Source organism: Macaca thibetana, chromosome 16 (assembly GCF_024542745.1).
Source record: "Macaca thibetana thibetana isolate TM-01 chromosome 16, ASM2454274v1, whole genome shotgun sequence".
Taxonomy (NCBI): domain Eukaryota; kingdom Metazoa; phylum Chordata; class Mammalia; order Primates; family Cercopithecidae; genus Macaca; species Macaca thibetana.
Window position 1 is genome coordinate 56933860 of NC_065593.1, and position 27043 is coordinate 56960902.

The window sequence follows — 27043 nt, forward strand, 5'->3', positions numbered from 1 at the left end:
TCACCATGTTGGCCAGGCTGGTCTCGAACTCCTGACCTCAAGTAATCTGCCTGCCTCAGCCTCCCAAAGTGCTGGGATTACAGGCGTGAGCCACCACACCCAGCCTGAAAGCATTAAGTTTAAACAAAAACTTGCACATGAAAGTTGTTAACGGTATAATTTGTAACAGCAGAAAATACCCATACACTGGCACATGATTAAGGAATAAAGGGAACGATGCACTGACAGCACCTCAACACGGATGAACCTTGGACACGTCGGGCTCAGCGAAGGCCAGACGCAGAAGGCCGTGCGGCGTACGACTCTGGCAAGGTAAGATGTCCACAACCAGCAAGTCCACAGGGACAGAACATGGATCCACGGCTACGGGGGCTGGGGAGGGTGAGGGAGGGACTGCTTGGTACGATCACAGTTTCTTCCAGGGTGATGACAGTGTCCTGAAGTGCATAGCTTTGTGAATATACTAAGAAGTACAGAATTATTTCCCTTAGAAGGATGAACTACTTGTGGTATGTGAATTATATCTTAACTTCTGAAAACTGCTGAATCTGTCACATTCATGTGGAGGTTGACGGGAGGCCTGAAGAAAACAGACATCACCTGGGCAGAGCACAGGCTCCGGGAAACACGTCTGCAGTTTTCTCTCACACGTCTGAAACCTTCTCCTCATCTGAAGGGCTGCCCTCCTGAAGACCATGGCAGCATGACCGGGAAGCAGCAGACATTGAGGACACTTCCCAATTCCCCCTCAAGAAACGTACGCCCCCACCCCAGGTTATCACTCCCATGGCCCCCACCCTTCACCCAGCTGACGGCCTCCCGCTCCCCGGCAGAACCTGCCACGGCCAGGATGACGCCGCGGACAGGAGGATGCCACCACGAGGTGGCACTCGTCATCTGCCCTAAAATGCACTCCAAAGTGTCCTTCTAGGCATGAAGGCTCAGGCCTGTAATCCCAGCACTTTGGGAGAATCACAAAGGCAGGAGGATCACTTGAGGACAGGAGTTCAAGACTACCCTGGCCTACATAGCCAGACCCTGTCTCTATAAAAAATATATTTTAAACAAGAAGAACAAAGTGCCCTGCTCCTCAGAGGGACCACAGGCTCCACAGCGTGAGACAAGGATGAGAAGTGAGGACCTGCTGTAATGAAAGAGAGAGGAAGGTGCTGAACCCATCGCGCCAACGGCCACAGCAGGTGCTGGCTCCCCCTCCAGAAGGCTGACCCAAAAGAGGCTTCGCCCTCTTCTGAGACTTGATCTTTCCTCCTCGTTAGCACAAGAAAAGGTAACACAAGAGACAGCCGGAGCGAAAGGGAGGGAAAGGGTTGGCAAAGGGCTGCAGCCAGGGCACCAACCAGACACCTGCAGGCAGAGGGCAGGGTCTGTATCCAAACGAAGCAGTCAGGAACATCCAACCCAAGCCCAGTGCAAAGGAACAGCATCAAGTTTCAACTCACCCACCTCGTTTTATTAGAGCTCATTCAACCTCTGCACTTGACACAGGAACTAAGCAGGAGACCAGGTGCGGGGAAGCCTACCGCAGGGAGCCCCAGCTGCGTGGCACCACTGCCCTCTGCTGGCGACGGGTGGGGCTCCAGGCCCATCCACCAGCACCAACGCACAAACCAGCCCGGCCTGAGGCAGGACCCACAGCAGTGGGAGAAGGAAACTGCCCCTTAAGACCCTGACCCGGTTACATCAATCCCACGGGGTTCCACTGGCATCAATACGGAACCACAGGTAACATCATTCTGTGGTCCCCATGTAAGGTGTCATTTCCCTGCTACCTCCACAGCCCCTGCGGGCAGCACTTACCAGGGCCTGCAGCATCCCGTCCATGGTGATGACCCCCTGGAGGGTCTGGAAGGAGGAACTGGCCAGGTTGCACAGGCTCCAGTCCAGGAACTCAGCCATCTTGCTCCGCTTGACATCAGGACGTGTGATAAATCTGCCAAAAGGAAATAAAAACACAAGCTGCAGCTCAGCCAAGGCCTCAGCACTGAGACCTCGCCCACGCCTCACCAGCCCACCCCACACACACCCCCTCCTTACACCCTCCCACCTCACGCACCTTACAGCAAGACACCAGCTCTGTACTGAGTCCCGTCCTCCTCCAGCTAGTTCCTCCTCTCTCCAACCCTAGAAACCAAGTCACTACCCTGACCAGGGCCCTCAGCAGCTGGTTCTCCACCACAACCTCTCAGGTTGCACCCAGGCCTACTGTCCATCCCCTCCCACCTGCCCCCACCATCCCCCCCAGTTTTACCTGTCCCCATTACCGCCAGGGAGCCCCTTCCCACTTTTCAGCCCCTCCCTCCTCCCTGGACCCAACTCTGCATCCCTTAACCTCAGGACATCGTGCCCATGTGCAAGGCTTGGCCCCAAGCCCCTTCGACCTCCCTCCCCCGCACCTGCCATGGGTCATGTGCACAGGCCTGTTTCCACAACCAGCCACTCGTGTAGCCCCATGAAAGTCTTCCCAGCTGGAATCGGCCTCATGTTCCAGGGACTGCTCACACTCCCCACCCCTCTTGCAGCCTGGCCTCAGCAGAGGGCATCCTGAGCACACAGAGCTCCCAAACCAAAACCCCAAGTCCTCCTTTTTTTTTTTGAGATGGAGTCTCGTGTTGTCACCCAGGCTGGAGTGCAGTGACATGATCTCGGCTCAATGCAACCTCTGCCTCCTGGGTTCAAGCAATTCTCCTGCCTAGCCTCCCAAGTAGCTGGGACTACAGGCGCCCACCACCATGCCCAGCTAATTAGCCCGAATCCTCCTTATTTCTCCACCAGCGGTTCACAGACCAGGCCCCCAGCTCTGCCTCCATGATTGAGACTGGCACTGCCACTCAGAGAACATACAAGGCTCTTCCCTCCCACAGCTGACACTCTGGAAAGAAATGGCAAACAGCTGGGGACTTCCAAAGTGCAAAGAAATGTCACGAAGGAAATGGGGGGAGGGCACGCCCTGGTTAGAGAGAAGACGGGAAGCCAGAGAGCTCAACGAGGGGCGCTAAAAACCTGGTAGGAAAGTGCTGCTGCCCAGGGAAGCTGGAGAGCCAGGGCCCAGGGCAGAAGGGAGCCAAGGGAACTCAAGAAATGCAAAGACAATGTGGTCGGAAGCAGGGCAGCCGAGTGGGAGAGGTGCTGGGGGCAGGACCAAGCCTGCCCGCCTCCTCTTCAGGCCAAGCCAGCAGGTCTGACTGGCATCTTGGCCACATCTTTACGGGGGGGGAGGGAAGGAGACGGCAGTGATGCCAGGAGGGAGGCACGACGCGCTCCCTCAACAGCGACGGGGCCACTTCCCAGAAGGGACACTTGGGCGGGCCAGGAGACGGAGGAACCACCATGCCTGCCATTCCTGCCTTTCATAATCAGAAAAATAGCTATCTGAAAAAAAATGCGCTGGGCGCAGTGGCTCACGCCTGTAATCCCAGCACTTTGAGAGGCTGAGGCGGGTGGATCACGAGGTCAGGAGTTCAAGACCAGCCTGGTCAACATGGTGAAACCCTGTCTCTACTAAAAATACAAAAATTAGCTGGGCGTGGTGACAGGTGCATGTAATCCCAGCTACCCGGGAGGCTGAGGCAGGAGAATCGCTTGAACCCGGGAGGTGGAGGTTGCAGTGAGCCGAGATCATGCCACTGCACTCCAGCCTGGGCAAAAAGAGCAAAATTCCGTATCAAAAAAAAAAAAAGAAGTAATCTATTAGAATAAAGGGGCCGGGCGCGGTGGCTCAAGCCTGTAATCCCAGCACTTTGGGAGGCCGAGACGGGCGGATCACGAGGTCAGGAGATCGAGACCATCCTGGCTAACACGGTGAAACCCCGTCTCTACTTAAAAATACAAAAAACTAGCCGGGCGAGGTGGCGGGCGCCTGTAGTCCCAGCTACTCCGAAGGCTGAGGCAGGAGAATGGCGTGAACCCGGGAGGCGGAGCTTGCAGTGAGCTAAGATCCGGCCACTGCACTCCAGCCTGGGCGACAGAGCAAGACTCCGTCTCAAAAAAAAAAAAAAAAAAGAATAAAGGCATATTTTTTTTTCTTTTCTTTTTTTTTTTTTTTTTTTGAGACGGAGTCTCGCTCTTGTTGCCCAGGCTGGAGGGCAGTGGCACGATCTCGGCTCACCGCAACCTCCACCTCCTGGGTTCAAGCAATTCTCCTCCCTCAGCCTCCCGGGTAGCTGGGATTACATGCACGTGTCACCACGCCCAACTAATCTTGTATTTTTAGTAGAGACGGAGTTTCTCCATGTTGGTAAGGCTGGTCTTGAACTCCGAACCTCAGGCGATCCGCCTGTCTCAGCCTCCCAAAGTGCTGAGATTACAGGCATGAGCCACTGCGCCTGGCGAAAGGCATATTTTCTATTAAAGGGTTTCTAAAGCAGCACTCAATCTGCATGTTCTATCAACAATGTAACACCAAGAGTCACCTACAAGGCTATGGATGTTGGCAAGCTCGGTTCGTCAAGGGAGACGGGCGCAGCTGTACAGCCGCCAGTGCTACAGGGAGAAGCATCCAATCCTGAGAGCAGAGTGGGCGAGAGCAGGCTGCTCCTCCCTGGAGAGCAGAAAACGAACTCGCACCACAGACAAACGCTGGCACAGGACCCCTCGCAGCCCTGGCCTGACTTGTAACAAGCCCCACACCAAAAAGGGGTCTGAGAAGTACAGGAAACTCAGAACCTGCGGTGAGTCTGGGAGGTGTCCAGGAACCAGCCAAGCAACTGTTAAGAGCTCTTCCACTGACGGCATCCGCCATTCTCAAACACTGCGAATCGGCGTGCGAGACCAAGGGGGAAAAAGGCTCCAAGGCACCGACGCCCGGGCACCCCCTCTCCCGGACCCCAGGCTCACGGGTTCTGCGCTGAAACTGGCTCGGCCGAGAAGCACCTGCTCATCCCGCACTAGGTGGCGCTGCGGTGTCTCGCCAGGAGTCCGCCCGGATCCGGAGCCAGCGCGCTCGCGTCTCCCGGAGGACCCCACGGAGGGAGCAGGCACCCGGACGCTGCCTCCCCGGCCCACAGCACGTCTCCCGGAGGACCCCACGGAGGGAGCAGGCACCCGGACGCTGCCTCCCCGGCCCACAGCACGTCTCCCGGAGGACCCCACGGAGGGAGCAGGCACCCGGACGCTGCCTCCCCGGCCCACAGCACGTCTCCCGGAGGACCCCACGGAGGGAGCAGGCACCCGGACGCTGCCTCCCCGGCCCACAGCACGTGTCCTGCAGGACCCCACGGAGGGAGCAGGCACCCGGACGCTGCCTCCCCGGCCCACAGCACGTGTCCCGCAGGACCCCACGGAGGGAGCAGGCACCCGGACGCTGCCTCCCCGGCCCACAGCACGTCTCCCGGAGGACCCCACGGAGGGAGCAGGCACCCGGACGCTGCCTCCCCGGCCCACAGCACGTCTCCAGCAGGACCCCACGGAGGGAGCAGGCACCCAGACGCTGCCTCCCCGGCCCACAGCACGTGTCCTGCAGGACCCCACGGAGGGAGCAGGCACCCAGACGCTGTCTCCCCCCCACAGCACGTGTCCTGCAGGACCCCACGGAGGGAGCAGGCACCCAGACGCTGCCTCCCCGGCCCACAGCACGTCTCCCGGAGGACCCCACGGAGGGAGCAGGCACCCAGACGCTGCCTCCCCGGCCCACAGCACGTCTCCCGGAGGACCCCACGGAGGGAGCAGGCACCCAGACGCTGCCTCCCCGGCCCACAGCACGTCTCCCGGAGGACCCCACGGAGGGAGCAGGCACCCAGACGCTGCCTCCCCGGCCCACAGCACGTCTCCCGGAGGACCCCACGGAGGGAGCAGGCACCCAGACGCTGCCTCCCCGGCCCACAGCACGTCTCCCGGAGGACCCCACGGAGGGAGCAGGCACCCAGACGCTGCCTCCCCGGCCCACAGCACGTGTCCTGCAGGACCCCACGGAGGGAGCAGGCACCCAGACGCTGCCTCCCCGGCCCACAGCACGTCTCCCGGAGGACCCCACGGAGGGAGCAGGCACCCAGACGCTGCCTCCCCGGCCCACAGCACGTGTCCTGCAGGACCCCACGGAGGGAGCAGGCACCCAGACGCTGCCTCCCCGGCCCACAGCACGTGTCCTGCAGGACCCCACGGAGGGAGCAGGCACCCAGACGCTGCCTCCCCGGCCCACAGCACGTCTCCCGGAGGACCCCACGGAGGGAGCAGGCACCCAGACGCTGCCTCCCCGGCCCACAGCACGTCTCCCGGAGGACCCCACGGAGGGAGCAGGCACCCAGACGCTGCCTCCCCGGCCCACAGCACGTCTCCCGGAGGACCCCACGGAGGGAGCAGGCACCCAGACGCTGCCTCCCCGGCCCACAGCACGTGTCCCGGAGGACCCCACGGAGGGAGCAGGCACCCAGACGCTGCCTCCCCGGCCCACAGGCACGGCACTCCACAGAGCCACATTCCGCAAAAATCTACCCAACCCTCAGTACTGCTGCTAAGAAAAATAAGAATAAAAGCAGGTAACTAGTTTCCATTGAACGAAGTTGGCAAACATTCTTAAGGTTTGACCCAGCTAGTAAATATGGGGAAAGAACTTTCAACTTCTTCAGCCTCTCCAGTAATTGCATTCAGACTCTGAAAATGTTCATTCCACTTGTAGAAACTCATCCCTAGAAATCATTCAGAATGGTACACAATTTTACGTGGACTATTCGCAACAGAGTTTTAATACCAAATTGGGAGGGCAGCAGTCTAAATGTCCCACAGCAACGGACAGGGGCCATCACACCCCCACGGGATGAAAGCACTCAAGGGTTTCATTTTGTACTTCATACTCTATTATCTAAATACACACAGATTACTTTTATAATTAGACGATCATCTTTTTATATCCTTGACAAGGCAGGAAGCAGCCTCTGCCCTCTCGGGAGGGGCCTCACCTGCTCCAGGGGACTCAGGTTCCTTCCTCAGCTCCAGGCTGTCACAAACCCCTCATCCAGTGCCTCCAACTGCCCCAGAAAGGAAGCTTCTCTCCTCCCACTTCTCTGAGAAAGAAGCTGTGCAAGTTGCAGCTACACAGCCAAGTGAAGGTGACACTGCATGGGGCACTGACCATATTCCCAACCACAACCACTAAAAGGTTTTATGACCAGCTTTAGACTTTCACCATTGCAGAGGGGGAAAACGTCAACTGTTCTGACTTCGTAAACTACATACATACTTAAAATCACGTGTCATGTAAAATACTGATTTAGAAATACTGCTTTCTTCCTTTTTGCATCTCATGAAACAGGTTCGCTCAGTCTACACACACATCCTTGGTATCTTTCCAACACCGCAGGCCTGCTGTGCTCAACAGAGAAAACCGCCTTCCCGTCTGCTGCATACGGGGGTGCAGTGAACACAGGACGCCGGAGATTTTCATCCCCAGTCACAATGGCCCACTACCACCCATCATCTCCACGGGAGATGGCACAAGCTGTTTCTTGTAACTGCCACCCCATCCCTGTGGGGAGGCCGCACCCCAGGGATGACGCCACGCCTCTTCTAGACCTGCACTCCTGTCGATGGGCCTGTCAGGTGACCCCCACCGGCACCCCAGACCACCACTGAGGGTGGTCATTTCAGGGTCGGAGCTCTTCTGTGCCCAAACAGTGGTGCACGCTGCCTCAGAGAAAGCCACAGAGTCTGAGGAGTCCGAAGACTTCCCTGGGTCCTCCATCTGAGGACTAAAGACACGCATGAAACACGTAACAGTACCCGGACAAACCCCTCAGAACCCACCAGCTACGCACCAAAAACACGCCATGGAAACTTACCTAGACATGAGGACGGCAGCTGCATCTCGGGCCTTGTCACTGACAATCAAGTAGGACTGCAAGAAAGGGGGAAGCACAGGCACGGTCACTGCTGCACACGCCAGCCTCGGGGACCCCATACAGTCACAAAGCAGGCATGGTCAGTCCTGCACACGCCAGCCTCAGGGACCCCAGTCACCAGTCCCACCCTCACCAGCTTCCTGAGGGCCCAGATTCATAAACCTTACCAGCACAGGCCTAAGTCCAAAGCTGCAAAAAAAACCTGTCTTCAATCTGAGCCAAGGGCTACAGCTGCCAACTGCTACACTCAACCAGGTAAGTGCCTGAGCTACACAGAGCATTTGGTCACACCCCCTTGAAACACACATTTGCAAGAACAGAGCAGGAAAATGTAAACAAAGGAACTACCCAATTGTAACAAAGAATCAAGAGTATTCATCCAGCACCTAATGTGCCTTCCAGCACACTGAACCATCATTACTGGAGCATTCAGACTAGACAAGAGGCCCCATCAAACTGAAGGGCACCTAGATTTACTACAAATGCTTACTTTTTTTAATTTTTAGTTTTTAAATTTTGGGGGTACAGAGTAGATGTATACACTTTTTTTTTTTTTTTTTGAGACGGAGTCTCATTCTGTTGCCCAGGCTGGAGTGAAGTGGCGCCATCTCAGCTCACTGCAAGCTCCGCCTCCTGGGTTCACGCCATTCTCCTGCCTCAGCCTCCCGAGTAGCTGGTCTTGGGGTTTTTTGTTGTTGTTTTGAGATAGGGTCTTGCTCTGTCGCCCAGGCTGGAGTGCAGTGATGCGATCAAAGCTCACTGTAGTCTGGGCGCCGTGGCTGACACCTGCAATCCCAGCACTTTGGGAGGGCTGGGGCAGGCAGATCACCTGAGGTCAGGAGTTTGAGACCAGCCTGGTCAATATCGTAAAACCCCGTCTCTACTGATGATACAAAAATTGGCCAGGTATGATGGCGCATGCCTGTAATCCCAACTACTCAGGAGGCTGAGGTGGGAGGGCTGCTTGAGCCGCGAAGGCAGAGGTTGCAGTGAGCTGAGATTAGACCACTGTATACAGCGTGGGTGATAGGGCAAGACTCCATCTCAAAAAAAAATTCACCGCAGCATCAACCTCCTGGGCTCAGGTGACCCTCCCGCCTCGGCTTCCGGAAGAGCTGGGACCAAAGGTGTGTACCACCACACCTGGCTAATTTTTTTTTCATTTTTTGGTAGAGATTGAGTCACATTATATTGGCTAGGCTGCCCTCAAACTCCTGCGCTCAAGCTACCCTCCTGCCCTGGCCTCCCAAAGTGCTGGAATTACAGGCATGACACCACCATGCCCAGCTAGATTTATTTTTGGGAGGGCTGCCTTAAAATGTTTCCAATGCTTATCTTGGCTAGTTTTTTTTCCCAAAACAATACACTATACACTTAGAAGATCTTTTTTCTGGGGCAGGCTTTTTTCTTTTTTTTGAGACAGAGTCTTGCTCTGTTGCCCAGGCTGGAGTGCAGTGGTGCAATCTCGGCTCACTGCAAGCTTCACCTCCGAGGTTCAAGCAGTGCTCTGCCTCAGCCTCCCGAGTAGCTGGGATTACAGGCGCCAGCCACCATGCCCAGCTAATTTTTGTATTTTTAGTAGAGACGGGGTTTCACCATCTCGTCCAGGCTGGTCTTGAACTCCTGACCTTGTGATCCACCTGCCTCAGCCTCCCGAAGTGCTGGGATTATAGGCATGAGCCACCGCGCCTGGCCTCCGGGGAGGCTTTCTAACGGCAATCACAGAGTGCCAAGTCTTGACAAACCATGCTCCCTTGACCTGGTAGTCCCTCTCCACAGACAAGTAAACAAGGGTGGGTAAATCACACTACCTTTTTTTTTTTTTTTTTTTTTTTTGAGACAGATTCTCGCTCTGTCGCCCAGGCTGGAGTGCAGTGGCCAGATCTCAGCTCACTGCAAGCTCTGCCTCCCAGGTCCACGCCATTCTCCTGCCTCAGCCTCCTGAGTAGCTGGGACTACAGGTGCCCGCCACCACACCCGGCTAATTTTTTGTATTTTTAGTAGAGATGGGGTTTCACGGTGTTAGCCAGGATGGTCTCGATCTCCTGACCTTGTGATCTGCCCACCTCAGCCTCCCAGAGTGCTGGGTATACAGGCGTGAGCCACCACGCCTGGCTCCACTACTTTTTTTTTTTTTTTAAGACAGAGTTTCACTCTCGTTGCCCAGGCTGGAGTGCAATGGTGCGATCTCGCCTCACCGCAACCTCCGCCAGATTCGAGGGATTCTCCTGCCTCAGCCTCCTGAGTAGCTAGGATTACAGGTGCGTGCCACCATGCCCAGCTAATGTTGTATTTTTAGTAGACACGGGGTTTCTCCATGTTGGTCAGGCTGGTCTCAAACTCTGACCTCACGTGATCTGCCCACCTTGGCCTCCCAGAGTGCTGGGATTACAGGAGTGAGCCACCGCACCCAGCCCATCACCACACTACTTCTAACATAAAACAAAAACAAACAAAACATCCATCTATCAGAGAGAATTTTAAATTAGGTTACAATGGAGTACCTTCTCCCTTAACAATTATGAGGGGGACACTTTCTGACATCATAGGACACTAAGAACGTGTTGCTGAGGGTAAAAAGGACTCAGAACAGCAGGTCATGGGGGCAGTGCTGAGCCCTGATGAAGAGCACCGACTCCAGAGATAAATGGCCTGGATTCAAATATGGATCCACCATTTATGAGCAAAGTTAGTTATTAATTTTTATGCCTGTTGCCTTCTTGGTTAAATGAGGGTAAGAATTGTCAACAACCTCGTGAAGGAAAATTAAATGATTATCACAGTTAATTAATCACTGATGATCTATAAATCAATGTATAGGTTAAATTTTTTTTTTCCGCGACGGAGTCTCGCTCTGTCACCCAGGCTGGAGTGCAGTGGCACAATCTCGGCTCACTGCAACCTCCGCCTCCCAGGTTCAAACGATTCTCCTGCCTCAGCCTCTTGAGTGACTGAGATTACAGGTATCTGTCACCAGACCCAGCTAATTTTTGTATTGTTAGTAGACACAGGGTTTCACCATGCTGGCCAGGCTGGTCTCGAACTCCTAACCTCATGTAATCTGCCTGCCCCAGCCTCCCAAAGTGCTGGGATTACAGGAGTGACCCACCATGCCCAACTCAATGTATAGGTTATTAATCCATAAGTGATTAAAGATTAATCTATGAAGATGGGCAGATCAGGAGATCAGGAGATCAAGAACATCCTGGCTAACACGGTGAAACCCCATCTCTACTAAAAAATACAAAAAACTAGCTGGGCGAGGTGGCAGGCGCCTGTAGTCCCAGCTACTCGGGAGGCTGAGGCAGGAGAATGGCGTGAACCCGGGAGGCGGAGCTTGCAGTGAGCTGAGATCTGGCCACTGCACTCCAGCCTGGGCGACAGAGCGAGACTCTGTCTCAAAAAAAAAAAAAAAAAAAAAAAAAAAAGATTAATCTATGAGTGTTTGAACGGTGCCAGGCACACAGCAGGCACTCAGTGAACACTGACCCAGGTTATCGCTGTCAGCGTGGCAGGAAGACCAAGACAACTGAGATGGCTCAGAGCCTGACAGCCTCCTAGTGCTCACTTTTGTGGGTTGGACTCAGTGACTTGCTGCTAACCACAGGATCTGGCAGAGCAATGGGACATCACTTCCATGATCAGGTAACATATTATCATGACTTCCATGTCATTAGCAGAGCCTCTCCCTTGCAGGCTTTGATGGACTAAGCTGCTAAGTTGGAGGGGCCCAGGTGGCAAAGAACTGAGAGTGGCCTCAATCCAACGGCCTTGGGGCAAAGCCTGCCCACGTCGTTTTAACTGCAGCTGTGGACAAGCTTGACACAGAGGACCCAGCTCAGCCATGCCAGACTCCAACCCACAGAAACTGCAAGAGGATAAATGGGTGTCAAACACTCAAGTTTGGGGTAATTACTTATGATCCAATAGATAACTCATACAATACGCTGTGTTTATATGCATAATATTTACATCAGGAAAAGTTTGAAGAAAATAAAGAACGTATCTCTTGGTGCTAGAATTTCATAAAATCTGAATTTAGTATTTTTCATGCTTATCTTTATTTTCTAGTTTTCCTACAAACGAACATCTTTTATATAATGTTAAGAACTAAATGTAAAATGGGTCCTTATTTTCTCTTACCATTGCCACTAAACCCCTTCCTTACCTGCCATGATTACCCTCAACAGAGTATTTGCATCATCTACAAAGAAATGAGATTTGCTAACTCAACCTGACCCCTACATGAATTATCACAATTTCAAAAGCAGTTATCATATGGGAGTTTACCTCACTGACAAAAACAGCAGTTGAATAAATATGTAAGTATCAAAAGCTTACTGAGTAAAACACTAATATCAAGACAGCATCACCATGAAAGTGAATACTAATTAGCAGCTAATTATCTGCATGATATTTACCTCTGCTATTTGGAGAATACGGTCCATTATGGACATTCGTGTTTGCCCAGGCTGGGTGAGGAGGTTCCCATCAAGGCGAGAAAAATCAAAAGGGATCAGGCAGGTCACAGAGAGCCATAGCAACAGCATGTAGCGGGTTTCCCAAGTCTAAAAATTCAATCACAGTATGAATGAGTCTTGTTTGAAAAACAGAGGCCACTGGCCACAATCTACTTAAAGTCACTGTCCTCCAGGCCCACCCAATGCCCACTAAAGCCATTCAAGTGCCATCACCCTCAGGGCCAGAAATGTAGGCCATTCACCAGCTCCTCACCACATCCCCCCAGAATCCTCACCACGCACACCCACTGCTGTAACTTAGCCAGCTCCATAGACAAAAGAGACATCGAAATGAACAAAGAAAAATCGTAATACATCAGTATAACAGCTTCTCTTCGCTGGCCCCTCTCAACATACAAACTGGCCTTTTTGGGAAAGTGAAAAACAGATAAAAAGTACAAACACCTAAGAATAAAGAAAAAAGGCCGGGCACGGTGATTCACACCTGTAATCCCAGCACTTTGGGAGGCCGAGACGACAGGTGGATCACCTGAGGTCAGGAGTTCCTTTTTTTTTTTTTTTTTTTTTTTTTTGGAGACAGAGTCTCGCTACAGAGTCTTGCTCTGTCACCCAGGCTGGAGTGCAGCGGCGCGATCTCTGCTCACTGCAAGCTCTGCCTTCTGGGTTCACGCCATTCTCCTGCCTCAGCCTCCTGAGTAGCTGGGACTACAGGCGCCTGCCACCACGCCCGGCTAATTTTTTGTATTTTTAGTAGAGACAGGGTTTCACCATGTTAGCCAGGATGGTCTCAATCTCCTGACCTCGTGATCCGCCCACCTCAGCCTCCCAAAGTGCTGGGATTACAGGCGTGAGCCACCGCGCCCGGCCGAGGTCAGGAGTTCTAAACCAGCCTGACCAACATGGAGAAACCCTGTTTCTACTAAAAACACAAAATTACCCTGGCGTGATGGCGCATGCCTGTAGTCTCAGCTACTCAGGAGGCTGAGGCAGGAGAATCGCTTAGAACCCGGGAGGCGGAGGTTGCAGTGAGCCGAGATTGTGCCATTGCACTCCAACCTGGGCAATAAGAATGAAACTCTGTCTTTAAAATAAAAAAAATTTTTTAAAAAGGGCTGCATGCGGTGGCTCACACCTGTAATCCCAGCACTTTGGGAGGCCGAGGCAGGAGGATCACGAGGTCAGGAGATTGAGACCATCCTGGCTAACACGGTGAAACCCCGTCTCTACTAAAAATACAAAAAACTAGCCGGGCAAGGTGGCAGGCGCCTGTAGTCCCAGCTACTCGGAAGGCTGAGGCAGGAGAATGGCGTGGACCCAGGAGGCGGAGCTTGCAGTGAGCCGAGATCATGCCACTACACTCCAGCCTGGGCAACAGAGCAAGACTCCGTCTCAAAAAAATAAAACAAAACAAAAAGAATAAAGAAACAATTATCAACTTCTAATAAAAAAGGAGTACCCTTTCTTACTAGATCCAATTTGTCCCTGCAATCATTCCACTGGGGGGCGCTGGAGGCACTAGGGAAAGAAGGGCATGGAGGGCAGAGCAGCAGGGAAATGCCCCACAGCTCTCAGCAGGCACGCCCACGCCGAGACAAGCCACCGCACAGCACGGTTATAAACCATGTGCTTTTCCGAATACATACCGTGCAGAAGACAGCGAGCACAGCAGGCCCCACTGCCGTCCAAGGAAAGGCCCCTGGCGAGGCCGGCCGTGGGCTGGCATCCAGGGGCCTGGACACCAGCAGGGTTCCCACCAAGTCCTGCTTGATGAGGACCCCTCGCTGGCTCAATCTGCACAAAGCGTGTGCTTTACGCTGGCACCTGCTTTCCTCCTGGGGGTCTGGAATTTTATTTCGTGCCAGGCCGAGGTGTCCACGTGGCCAGACGCCAGCGAAAGCCCTGGGCACTGAGGCTCAAACGTGCTTCCCTGATAGACACCTCACAGGTGAGGTCACATCTCACTGCTGGGGGAATGTCACCCCCGCTGTGGGACCCAACTGGAGGACCGTGGGAGCTCCTGCCTGGTTCTCCCCAGACTCCATCCCACGTGCCTTTTCCCTTTGCTGATTGTGCTGTGTATTATTTTGCCCTAACAAGTGACAGCCAAAAGGAGGAATCTATGCTGAGTGCTGCGAGTCCTCCTTGGGAAGCATCAAACCTGGGGTGGTCTTGGGAACCCAACACACTTATACTTCCACGAGTTAAAAAAACATATGAACAATGATGGATTTATTGTTAAAACTATACATAGGCATAATTTTTCTTTATAAAGGGGCAATTTTAAACAAAAACAATTTAAAGCAACTTGTACAAGAAGGAAAAGTCAAAAGAAAAGAAAGAAAAGAGGACACAAAACAAAGGGAGATAAAACTGAAAGAAACAGGAAGGGGGGCCGGACGCGGTGGCTCACGCCTGTAATCCCAGCACTTTGAGAGGCCGAGACGGGCGGATCACGAGGTCGGGAGATCGAGACCATCCTGGCTGACACGGTGAAACCCCGTCTCTACTTAAAAATACAAAAAACTAGCCGGGCGTGGTGGCGGCGCCTGTAGTCCCAGCTACTCGGGAGGCTGAGGCAGGAGAATGGCGTGAACCCGGGAGGCGGAGCTTGCAGTGAGCTGAGATCCGGCCATTGCACTCCAGCCTGGCGGCAGAGCGAGACTCCGTCTCAAAAAAAAAAAAAAAAAAAAAAGAAACAGGAAGGGGAAGGTGCAGCAGGGTGGGGCAAGCAGGGAGGAAGGACAGGCACGAAGGGGCTGGAGACGAGGGGGGAGGCAGAGTCGCTCACCTCATGGTCCTTGGGATTCTGATCTGTGACCAAATCTAAAACAGGCTCTACGTCAGCAACTTCGTGGGGAAATAAACTAAGAAATGTTTTATAGCCTCGAACCTATCAAATAAAGAGATGCTGAATTATTATAAAATTTAAAAATACAGAGAACAGCAAAATTGCCTTTATTCCCTTTCATCAAAAATCACCACCTATGTGACCCACTGATCAAAGAGAATTCTGTCACATTACAGTGACACAATAAGACCACAGTCACCACAAGAAAGCTACCCATGGCCAGGAGCGGTGGCTCACGCCTGTAATCCCAGCACTTCGGGAGGCTGAGGCAAAAGAACAGCTTGAGACCAACAGCTGGAGACTAGCCTGGGCAACACAAAAACTTAAAAATCAGACAGGTGCGGTAGCTCAGGCCTGTAGTCTGAGAGGCTGAGGCAGCAGGGAGAATCATTTGAGAGCAAGAGTTTGAGGCTGCAGTGAGCTGACCGCACCACTGCACTCCAGCCTGAGTGACAGAGCAAGACCCCATCTCTCAAAAAAATAAATAAATAAAATAAAAAGGCTATCCTTCCTTCCTAAACTGGCTAGTGTTGTTCATTACCATATTTACGCCATCAGTCATTAAATATGTTCATTTACATGACTGTCCTCTGACATTTATGAAGAATAAATGCATACAAACCTCAAGGGCTCAAATTCATTAACACTTCCATGAAACTCAGTGATACCACACCTTCCGGAGAAATCCTAACCTCAAACAGCAGAGCTACAGAGGCCTGCGTGTCGTTGGCAGCGCACCCGCAGTGTCCTCTCGCTGGCCAAAGACTCTCCCACCAGACAACAGAAACACTGCCTCATCACTACGAACCCCAGGTCCTACCCTGAGATGGCTGTGACTACTCCCATAGTCAAAACTGCCAACAGTGAGCCTCTGGGCCAGCACAGAGACACCCGCAAGTTTGCAAGAAAAGCAGACTATGGGACCCCAACTAGACCCACTTGCTCAAAATCTATAGTACAGCAAAATTTCCAGGAAATTCATCTGCACATAAAAGTGTGAGAGGCACTTCCATTCTACCGTCTCGCGCTGTCACTCAAGCTGGAGTGCAACAGCGTGATCTTGGCTCACTGCAACCTCTGCCTCTCATGTTCAAGCCATTCTCCCACCTCAGCCTCCCAAGCAGCTGGGATTACAGGCATGTGCCACCAAGCCCAGCTAATTTTTGTATTTTTAGTAGAGATGGGGTTTCACCATGTTGGCCAGGCTGGTCTCGAACTCCTGACCACAGGTGATCCACCCACCTCAGCCTCCCAAAGTGCTGGGATTACAAGTGTGAGCCACCACGCCTGGCCTCCTTTTCCCTTGTAAGAACTTTTTCTGAGTTAGTCTCATCTTCACCCCATTCCCTTCCTAGCTAGATGGTGCTTCAATCTATTCAAATGCAAGATGCTAAATATCTTGACACTGTTTCAGCCAAAGGGCCCACATCACTCAATTCTGATCCCCAACATACAGTAAAAAGGGACAGAATTAAACCCACAACTTGTGTCCGAGAACTATCTGTCTTGAGAAATAACATTTTGGAGGGTAACCTCTGGACCAAGAATATTACAAAAGCATCTGTCAGCTCTGAAGGGCTATGGTAACGTTACCTTGGTGATGATGTAAAGAAATTTAAAAGCCAGATGCACAAGGGAAGCTGGAGATGTCTGATCCTGCACTATGTCCAACAACAAGTTCATCATCCATTCTAGGGAAAAGCATATGAAACATTTACTGTAAAAGTGAACATCAACATGACACTGAGCCCCGCCAGGTATGGTGGCTCATGCCTGTTTTCCCAGCACTTTGGGAGACCAAGGTGGGAGGATCATTTGAGGCCAGAATTTCAAGGCTGCAAAGAGCTATGGTCCTACTACTGCACTCCACCCTGGGCAACAGAGCAAAACCCGTCTCTTTTTTTTTCTTTTTGAGACAGAGTCTTGCTCTGTCCCCGAGGCTGGAGTGCAGTGGCGTGATCTCGGCTCACTGCAACCTCCACCTCCCAGGTTCAGGCGACTCTCCTGCCTCAGATTCCCAAGTAGCTGGAATTACAGGCACACGTCACGTCACCACGCCCGGCTAATTTTTGTATTTTTAGTAGAAACAGGGTTTCACCATGTTGGCCAGGCTGGTCTCGAACTCCTGACCTCAGGTGATCCATCCACCTTGGCCTCCCAAAGTACTGGGATTACAGGCGCCTGACCCAAAACGCTGTCTCTTAAAAAACAAAAACAAACAAGCAAAAAGACATAGCTAGGTTAAATGCAAGCAGAAGGAAAAAGATATTCCAACCAATCACGAATCGTAAGAGAGCTGGAGTGGCTCTGTGAATATGAGACAAAGTAAATGTCAGAACAAGTAATATTATCAGAGATAAAATGGATGTTTCATAATAATAAAAGGATCAATTCATCATGAAGGCTTAACAATTCTGTAAGTATACACACCAAACAACAGAGCTTCAAAATAAGCAAAGAAAAAGCTGAGAGAAATGAAAGGATAGGCCGGGCGCGGTGGCTCAAGCCTGTAATCCCAGCACTTTGGGAGGCCGAGACGGGTGGATCACGAGGTCAGGAGATCGAGACCATCCTGGCTAACACGCTGAAACCCCGTCTCTACTAAAAAAATACAAAAAAATTAGCCGGGCGTGGTGGTGGGCGCCTGTAGTCCCAGCTACTTGGGAGGCTGAGGTAGAATGGCAGGAACCCGGGAGGCGGAGCTTGCAGTGAGCCGAGATGGCACCACTGCACTCCAGCCTGGGCGACAGAGCGAGACTCCATCTCAAAAAAAAAAAAAAAAAGAGATTGAGACCATCTTGGCTAACACAGTGAAACCCTGTCTCTACTAAAAAAAAAAAAAAAAAAAAAATACAAAACAAATTAGCCAGGCATGACAGCCAGCATTTGGTTAGTCCCAGCTACTTGGGAGGCTGAGGCAGGAGAATGGCGTGAACTCAGGAGGCGGAGCTTGCAGTGAGCTGAGATCGCGCCACTGCACTCCAGCCTGGGCGACAGAGCAAGACTATGTCTCAAAAAAAAAAAAAAAAGGAAGACATCCAGACGCTGGGTCTGGGTCTGGCAACACCAGAAGTGGAAAGACAATGGATGGAAGCACACCTTCTGTCTCCACCCAGCCATGCCATCCACCAACCGCAAAAATCCATTCCTTGTTCCTCAGACCCGTGACAGTCCAGAAAGTTCACCTCCTACAAAACTCTAAGTCTCACTCTGTCACCCAGGCTGGAGTACAGTGGTGCAATCTCGGCTCCCTGCAACCTCCGCTCCCTGGTTCAAGCGATTCTCCTGCCTCAGCCTCCTCAGTAGCTGAGACTACAGGCATGCGCCACCGCATCCGGCTAATTTTGTATTTTTAGTAGAGATGGGGTTTCACCATGTTGGTCATGCTGGTCTCCAACTCCCGACCTCAAGTGATCCACCCGCCTTGGCCTCCCAAAGTGCTGGTATTACAGCCGTGAGTCACCACCCCCAGCCAAAATGTGTTATTTGAAAGAAAAAAAACCAGACCAGGATGCACAGCACCAGCTACTCTTTAAGAGGCATGTGTGCGCACACGAAAGGCTGACCCTTAGCGCCTCCCACACAGATCTCAACACCACAGGGGGCAAGGAAACCCAGGCAAAAAGCAGCTCAAAGACTGAGTGGTGAAACCCGGCTATGAAGCCAGGGTGTATAGTCCCCACCCATGCTGCCTCTCAACGTGGTGAATATTGCTACCTTCCTCTTTCCCAGGTTAACTGCCAGGAGCATGCGTTTTATTTGTAGGTAGAAAAAAAAATGTTAATCAGTGTGAAATACATGAAAAATAAAGACAACAATAAGAAATCACACCCCTCACACTAAAGTAAGAAAACCAAGCCTCAGTGTCCCCATCTGTAAACTGCAGATGACCACAGACGCCCTCTTCAGCTGCCGTGAGGATTAAATGATGGCCCATGTGAAACACCTGATGCTGTCTGACTATTATCAGAAAGACATGTGCTCAGATGTAAACTAAAACTACTGTAAACTAAAAACACATGAGGAGCAAATGCTGTTTCTTTAGCAGAGAAGAAGAAAGTAGCTCAGATACCTCTCCCCCCAGTCCCCAGCCTAGAGTGACATCTGGAACTCAAGCCACTATCACAGGTCGGCTAAAACCAACCAGCCGGGCCCTGCAAGCAAGTAAGACAGGGACACTTCTTGGCACTTTATCCTGGCAAAGCACATGCATGTGCCAACCATACACCAAGGTCTCTGTGGTTATCTGTAATTGAAAGATCAAAATCAGCAGCTTCTATTCTTACCAAGGTGTGGGTCCAACAGATGAGGCTGCTCCTGGTATTTGTCCATTATTACTAAAAACAAACATAACATGAAAATTAATTATCACTAGGCCAAACATACCCATGAGCCTGAGAAACCCCGTTTTCCCTTGCTAACTTCCACAGGGCAGCTCCACCTCTTCCCCAGTTCTCAAGAGCACACCTCCCCTCTCACTGACGGAGGCCACACAGGCCACCTGGAGGGAATGCCCCACCTCCCTCTAGCCTTTTGAGGGCCACTGTGGCCTAGCCTCGTGCACTTTACTTGCTTGGCACACCGTTCCTCTTTTCTCACTTCCTCTATACTCTTCCTAACAGTCTCCTCCTCGCCTCTTCCTTCCTTCACTCTCCCCTGCCTCTGCCAGCCATTAAGGGCCAAGCTCAAGGCTGTCCTTGTGAGACACACATCCCTGGCATTCCTCTCACATTTCCCTGCCAAACATGCCTGTAAACTGAAAACAAAATTCTAAGCCCCCCAGCCATCTAACAGACCCCTCCTCTTGGCCAACGGCATTCCAAACTTAACCCGAAAAACTTGTTCAGGCCTCATGATGGGAAGGGAGTGGGCGGGGGTCCGCACAGGCCTCATTATGCACTCCTCCAGCTGGAATTCAGGCACAGCTGATCAGTATTAGCATTAAAACTTAAGTAGTAGTCCAGGCGCGGTGGCTCAAGCCTGTAATCCCAGCACTTTAGGAGGCTGAGACGGGCGGATCACGAGGTCAGGAGGTTGAGACCAGCCTGGCTAACACAGTGAAACCCGGTCTCTACTAAAAAAAAAATACAAAAAAAACTAGCCGGGCGAGGTGGCGGGCGCCTGTAGTCCCAGCTACTCAGGAGGCTGAGGCAGGAGAATGGCGTAAACCTGGGAGGCAGAGCTTGCAGTGAGCTGAGATCCAGCCACTGCACTCCAGCTTGGGAGACAGAGCCAGACTCAGTCTCAAAAAAAAAAAAAAGTAGTAATAAATTGTAATTAAATCTTAAGCAATAAGACACCAAATTCCAGCCTGATTCTAGTATAGCATCACATGACAGCAGGCCCTGAAGGAAATCAAAATATTTTTCCCTAAAATATATTTGACATATTTTGAAATGGCCCTAATAAGTTGTCTCTTGTGGGAAAAAGCTACATTCTGTAAAGAATCTCTTCCCTTTCTAGGTCTTTTCCCTGATCAGGAGAAAATTAACCAAGTCTGGTACCTTTTTAGTCTGATAAAAAGCATTTACAATCTATTCTCTCTGAAACCAGCTAACTGGAACCTTCATCTGCATAAGAAGAACCTTGGTCTCCACAATTTATCTTAATCTAGACAATCCCTTCTACGGATTCCAGGTCTTTGGATAAACTCTTTCAACCAATCACCAATCGTGAAATATTTGAATCCACCAATGACCTGGACGCCCTCCCACCCAGGATGTCCGGCCTTTCCTAACTAGACCAATGTACATCTTACAGGTATTCATTGATGTCTCATGTCTCCCTAGAACGTATAAAACTAAGCTGTAGCCCGACTTCGTTGGGGACATGTGACCTCCTGAGGCTGCCTCACGGGCACATCCTTAACCTAAACTGATTGAGACTTGTCTCAGGTTTTTGGTTCACATACCCAGGCACTGCTCCCTTCCACACAGCTGCCAGCTCTTCAAACCCATGACTCAGCTTCCCAGACCCTGAGCCACCTATTTGGCCTCCTCTCAGCAGCTGAAATTGCTTCTGTCCAATCCGGCAGCTCCCATCTCCACATCTGAACACACCCACTGCTTCCCAGCAAAACTGCCTTTGCATAAGTTAGATCAGTGAGGAAACTATGGCAATGCGGGAGATCTGATCCAGCCAACCCCCTCATGCCTTTAGTCTTCAAGTTTAAGTTACCTTTGGGAGACATTTAGCTGACAGCTTACATGCTAAGAGCCCTTCCCCAAAACCCAACTGCCTTTGTAAAGTTAGAGGCTGCCAGGCTAGGAGGCGGGGAGCCTGAATTCCGCTGAGGTGTAACATAATTGCCAGCCATTATTCTTGAGATCACAAGACATGCGAGTTCTCCAATTACTCCTGCAGACCACATCACCATTGCAGAATCTGAGTCTGGCCTTTAAAGATGTCTGTTCAGATTGTTTCCAAGTCCGACACCTACACTAGGATCCTCCGACCCATGAAAGCTCCACCTGGACCCGCCCACTGCTCCTGGGGCCCCACCCAGAAGCGATTCAGCACATCACGAGGATCATTTCCGACTCCCCTATGATTGTATGCCCCTATCCAATCAGCCACCCGCATCCTTTCCCCCAGATTACCTCTAAAAAACCCTAACCCTCAAATTCTCAGGGAAACTGATTTGAGTAATAATAAAACTCCAGCTGGGCGTGGTGGCTCACTTTGGGAGGCTGAGGCGGATGGATCACGAGCTCAGGAGATGCAGACCATCCTGGCTAACACGGTGAAACCCGTCTCTACTAAAAATACAAAAAAATTAGGCGGGCGTGGTCGCACGCAGCTGTAGTCCCAGCTACTCGGGAGGCTGAGGCAGGAGAATCGCTTGAACCCGGGAGGTGGAGGTTGTGGAGGTTACAGTGAGCCAAGATCTCATCACTGCACTCCACCCTGGGGGACAAAGTGAGACTCCGCCTCAAAAAAAAAACACACACACTCTAGTCTAGTCTCCCTTTCAACCAGCTCTGCATGAACTAAACCTCCATCGAAATTCCCCCGCCCTGACAAATCAACTCTATCTGGGCAGACCGCAAGAAGAACCCACTGGGGCCGAGCGCGGTGGCTCACACCTGTAATCTCAACACTTTGGGAGCTTGAGGCAGGCGACCAAGACTTGAGGTCAGGATTTTGACACCAGCGTGGCCAACATGGTGAAACCCCTTCTACGAAAAATACAAAACGAGCCGGGCGTGGTGGCGCGCGCCTGCAGTCTCAGCTACCCAGGAGGCTGAGACAGGAGAATCGCTTGAACCCGGGAGGTAGAGGCTGCAGTGAGCCGAGATCGCACCACTGCACTCCAGCCTGGGCCACAGCGCAAGACTTCGTCTCAAAAAAAAAGAAAAAGGGAAAAAATAAAGAACCCATTGGGCTCTTACACCAGGAACCAGAAATCTGGCTTCACTGGTTCCTGGATGAGGGTCCCTCACCCTCAGAACAGTTCTGCACAGAGGTATCGTTATTCGCCCCAGCTTACAGCCGAAGAAACGGGCAATGAAGTATCAGGTCCAAGTGACAGGGCCAGAATTCACAGGCAGGAGCATCTGACGCCGTAGCCCGCACTCCCCCGCCACGGGCCCCCACCCTGCCTGACTCCTAAAATCAGAGTGCTGTCATCGCAGAAGTTCTTCTTACTCAAAGGGTCTACAAAGATGATTTCACTGATTTACAAAACCCTACGTAACTGTTTAACTACGAGGTCCTAAGGACTTGTTTGGAAATAACCCACTAGAGACAGCGGTAAAGGTGGATCTGAACTCGGAGAATTGAGATGCATCGAATGGCCTCCACGGGGTACCCACACCGCACCCCGCCTGCAGAGGCACGGACCCGGCCAGCCAGCCCGCGCCGTCCACCGCGTCCACGGAACCGGCAGGCTGCTGCCCTCCCCACCCACGGCGCCCTTTGTTTGCAGCAGGTTTGTTCCCTGCGTTCCCCCTCCCGTTCCCTATCTCCCGGTCCACACGGCATTCACAGGAACCGCGCTCGGTGGAGGCAGGCACGGCAGGGCTGACCGGCCGTCCGGAGGGGGCTGGCCCGAGTCTCCCCGGCCCGGGCACCTCCTCCAGGGACGGGGACGGGGACGGGGACGCGGCGGGAGGCCGCAGAGGCTTCACCCCGCGCGCGAGCAGGCGCTCCGCGGGCCACAGTCCCCCCAAGGGCGGTGCGCGTCTGCCCCGTGCACCTAAAGCCGCGCCGGCGTGGCCCTCTCCCGCCTGGGAAGGCCGCGCCCCACCACGGCCCGCGGGACCGCGCACCGGCAGCCCTCGCAGAGCGGCCGGCGCCGTCGGGCCGCGGTCCCCGCCCAGGAAAGTGCACCCGGGGCGCCGAGCCCGGGCTGGGGGAGGAAGCGGGCGCGCGACCCCGCCCACGCACCGCGGAACCGCTCCAGGGCCACCTCGCGCGCCACGCCGCCGCCGTGCACCTCCCGCAGGCGGCCCAGCAGCGCCCGGGTCTCCGCGCTCTCGCCGAACGCTTCCAGCGCCGCGCGGAAGACCAGTGTCTCCTCCTCCGCCTCCTCCTCGGGGCCGCCCGCGGCCGGCTCGTCGCTCAAGGCCATCTCGGCTGCCTGGGGACCGCGCCCCCGCCTCACGGACTCGCAGCTCCGACTCCGCTAGAGCGCGAGCGCCGGGGATGAGAGATGAGGGATGAAAAGGAGGCGCCCGCTGAGGCGGCAACCGACGCTGGCCCCGCCCCGCGACCTCCGACCCCGCTCGCCGGCCTCGCTACGGAACGCGCCGGCCGCCAAACTACCGCGCGCGGGACCGCGCCGTGCACGTGAGGACGCGAGCGGGGGCGGGGCCCAAAGGTTCTGGAAGAGCGCGCCGCGGACAGACACGGGGCGCGAATGGAGCCGGGACCGCTCGGCGGAGCCTGAGCACGCGGTGGGCGGGGAGGGGGCGGGGCTGCGGCTAGGGCCGGGGGACGCCGGGGCGGGGCCTGAGCACGCGTGGGCAGGCGGCGGGGCTGACGCGACGGGGGCGGGGCCCGGGCACGCGTGGGCGGGAGGGGCGGGGCCTGAGCACGCGTGGGGGCGCGAGGCGGGCCCAGGGACCCACCCCTCAGAGCCTACCGCCCTGACTCCCACTCCCGCCGCGCTGGGACCCGCGGATCCCACGGGGGCGCTGCGCCGACTTTGGTCTTGGCCACCGGGTCCGCGTGCGTTTCCCCTGAATCGCCGCAAACACGTCCGCGCACAGCTGGCCGTGCGTCTGGCCCTGAAAAGCAGCGCCACGCGCGGAGGAAGGAGGCGCAGGACGCCAGCCGAGGCCCGCTGCGGGCTTTATTGGTCCCCAGGATCTGGGAGGGGGAAGGGGGACGGGGACGGGTACAGAGGGGACGGGAGGGACGGGGACGGGGGGCAGGGACGGGGGGGGATGGAACCGGGGGTCGGAGACGGGGGGACGGGGGGGACCGAGCTGGGGGTCGGGGACGGGGGACAGGGACAGAGGGGACGGGGACAGGGGGGCAGGGACCGGGGGGACGGAACCGGGGGTCGGGGACGGGGGTCGGGGACAGGGGCAGGGGGAAGGGGGGCAAGGGCATGAGCAGGGGCAGGGGCCGCTACTTGAGCAGCCTCCGCATGGTGCCCAGCGAAGGGCTCCTGTACTCCCGCCCGAAGTGGTTCCAGTGGTTCAGGTAGTTGAACAGCTGGTAGAGCAGCAGCCGCTGGTCGAAGCCCGGAGCCTTGGGGATCTTCCGGTGGTAGGCGGTGAAGAAGGATCTGGGGAACCCCCCAAACATCAAGGCGATTGCCAGTTCAAACTCCGAATGGCCATAGAAGGAAGCCGGGTCGTAAATAATGGGCCCCACGTCGTCCTCAGCCACGTTTCCTGACCAGAGATCCCCGTGGAGCAACGCGGGGACAATCTCTAGGCCACAAAACAGATCCGGGATCTTCACCTACGGGAGCAACGGCTGCGTTACCGCCGGCCTCAGGGCGCCCCGGCCTCGTTCTTGGAAATAAGGCAAAGCCCACTCGCGAGCCGCTCTGGTGTCCAGCCCCAGCACCGCCTGCGAGCCCAGAAATAGGGGCCACCTGACTTCAGGGAGTCCAGCTTTGTCTCACTTAGGATTTCCTCCTAATTTAGGTCCAGAAGCTCCACGCAGTGGAGAACCTCCGGGGCTGCAATGTTAATCAATCCGCAGAATAGGAAGCAGTGTTGCGCTACCTTCACAAACTCTCTCCACTTTTATTTCACTACACAGATATGTCTGCAGGTTTTGTTTGTTTTTTCTTTGAGATGAAGTCTCGCTTTGTCACCCAGGCTGGAGTGCAATGGCGCCATCTCGGCTCACTGCACCCTCCGCCTCCCGGATTCAAGCGATTCTCCTGCCTCAGCCTCCCGAGTAGCTGGGATTACAGGCATGCACCACCATGGACGGTTAATTTTTGCATTTTTAGTGGAGACGGGGTTTCACCATGTTGGCCAGGCTGGTCTCAAACTCCTGACCTCAAGTGATCCGCCCACCTAGGCCTCCCAAAGTGCTAAGATTACAGGCGTGAGCCACCGTACCCAGCCTAGTTTCTTCATTAATGAGTTAAAGTCTCTTTGATTAATGAGTTAATGAGTTAAAGTCTCTCATTAATGAGTTAAAGTCTCTACTCACTCTGGATTGACATGCACATTCTTTTTTAACATTTTGAGAGTTATATTTTGATTTTTTTTTCTTTTTGAGACAGGATCTCACTCTGTCGTCCAGGCTGGAGTGCAATGGTGCAATCTCCACTCACTGCAGCCTCCACCTCCCAGGTTCAAGCAATTCTCCTGCCTCAGCCTCCCGAGTAGCTGGGATTACAGGCATGCACCACCATGCACGGTTAATTTTTGCATTTTTAGTGGAGACGGGGTTTCACCATGTTGGCCAGGCTGGTCTCAAACTCCTGACCTCAAGTGATCCGCCCACCTAGGCCTCCCAAAGTGCTGCTAACAGGCCTGAGCCACCGCGCCTGGCCGAGAGTTATGTTTTGAAATTGGTCACTCTGGAGCATCTGGTACCTACATCTTCCCATGGGAGAGGAATAGGATGGAGTGGACAAGTGTTACTGATAGTAAGAAAAGTAATCATGGTAAATGCCACCATTTACAAGCACCTGTGTTTCACATGAGGAAAGTCTGAGGTTAAATACCTGGGAACCCAGCAGTGGAGACGGGCACTAGGAGCCAAGTGTGTCTTCACTTCTCACCCCTTTCGGATTCCCTGTCAGGGGAACCCCCTACCCCTGCCCCCCTTCCTCCCTGATGTGTCTCTGACTTGACCTGCTATGCTCCAGATCTCAGTGTTCCCTGCTCCAGCTCAGTTTTACAGAGGACCCCACCCAAATGCAGTGGGATCATGAGAGAACCAGCTCTTTGCCACAGAAGTTACTGCTGTGCCCACCTGTAGCCGGGACCAGAGTTCTCGAGCCTCTCGGTCAGCATAGTCCTTCTCAATGAGGTCCAGCTGCGCCTGGAGCCGGTGCCGGGCGAAAAAGGTCGGCCAGTCATCCTGCCACTCATTCACCTGGGCAACAAGGGAAAAGAGGCCAGTGTTGCAATTCGGAGCCACGTGCTGCTAAACCCTAGAGGGACTATTAAAAACACAGCAAAGATAGCTAGTAAGCCAACAAAGGAGGTAGGACAGAAACAAAATACTCAACCCGGAAGAAGGCAGGTAAAGAGGGAACAAAGGGCAGATGAGACAAACAAAAAATCCCAAGATGACAGACTCAAACCTAACCGTATGACTAAGCACGTTAAATACAAATGTCAAAAATAAATACTCTAGGAAAATGACAGATTGGAAAAATAAAGTAAATCCAACAATAAGTTATGTGCAAAAAGACATTATTTAAAAAAAAAAAAAAAACC

The 27043-nt window shown here is 53.5% G+C and overlaps 2 protein-coding genes across 4 annotated transcripts in view; both read right to left on the reverse strand.

The window, feature by feature from the left end:
* Positions 1-23911, reverse strand: part of TBCD (tubulin folding cofactor D) — a 188891-nt gene extending 164980 nt beyond the window's left edge. For 2 of the 3 annotated variants that reach the window (XR_007720228.1, XM_050763665.1), the window contains exons 1-7: positions 23568-23911; positions 19466-19516; positions 16773-16870; positions 15120-15221; positions 12272-12418; positions 7791-7846; positions 1819-1951 (exon numbers count right to left, since the gene is read on the reverse strand). Coding sequence is in view for 2 of the 3 variants with exons in the window: in XM_050763665.1 (XP_050619622.1) it covers positions 1819-1951; positions 7791-7846; positions 12272-12418; positions 15120-15221; positions 16773-16870; positions 19466-19516; positions 23568-23751 (771 nt within the window). In the remaining variant the exon portion in view is untranslated. The remainder of the gene's footprint in view (positions 1-1818; positions 1952-7790; positions 7847-12271; positions 12419-15119; positions 15222-16772; positions 16871-19465; positions 19517-23567) is intronic. The other variant, XM_050763666.1, reaches the window with a different exon arrangement.
* Positions 23912-24681: 770 nt separating this feature from the next.
* FN3K (fructosamine 3 kinase) overlaps positions 24682-27043 on the reverse strand; it is a 137341-nt gene continuing 134979 nt past the window's right edge. Inside the window, exons 6-7 of the mRNA XM_050763743.1 lie at positions 26574-26696; positions 24682-25094 (exon numbers count right to left, since the gene is read on the reverse strand). Of these exons, the coding sequence (XP_050619700.1) occupies positions 24756-25094; positions 26574-26696 (462 nt within the window). The 3' untranslated portion in view covers positions 24682-24755. The remainder of the gene's footprint in view (positions 25095-26573; positions 26697-27043) is intronic.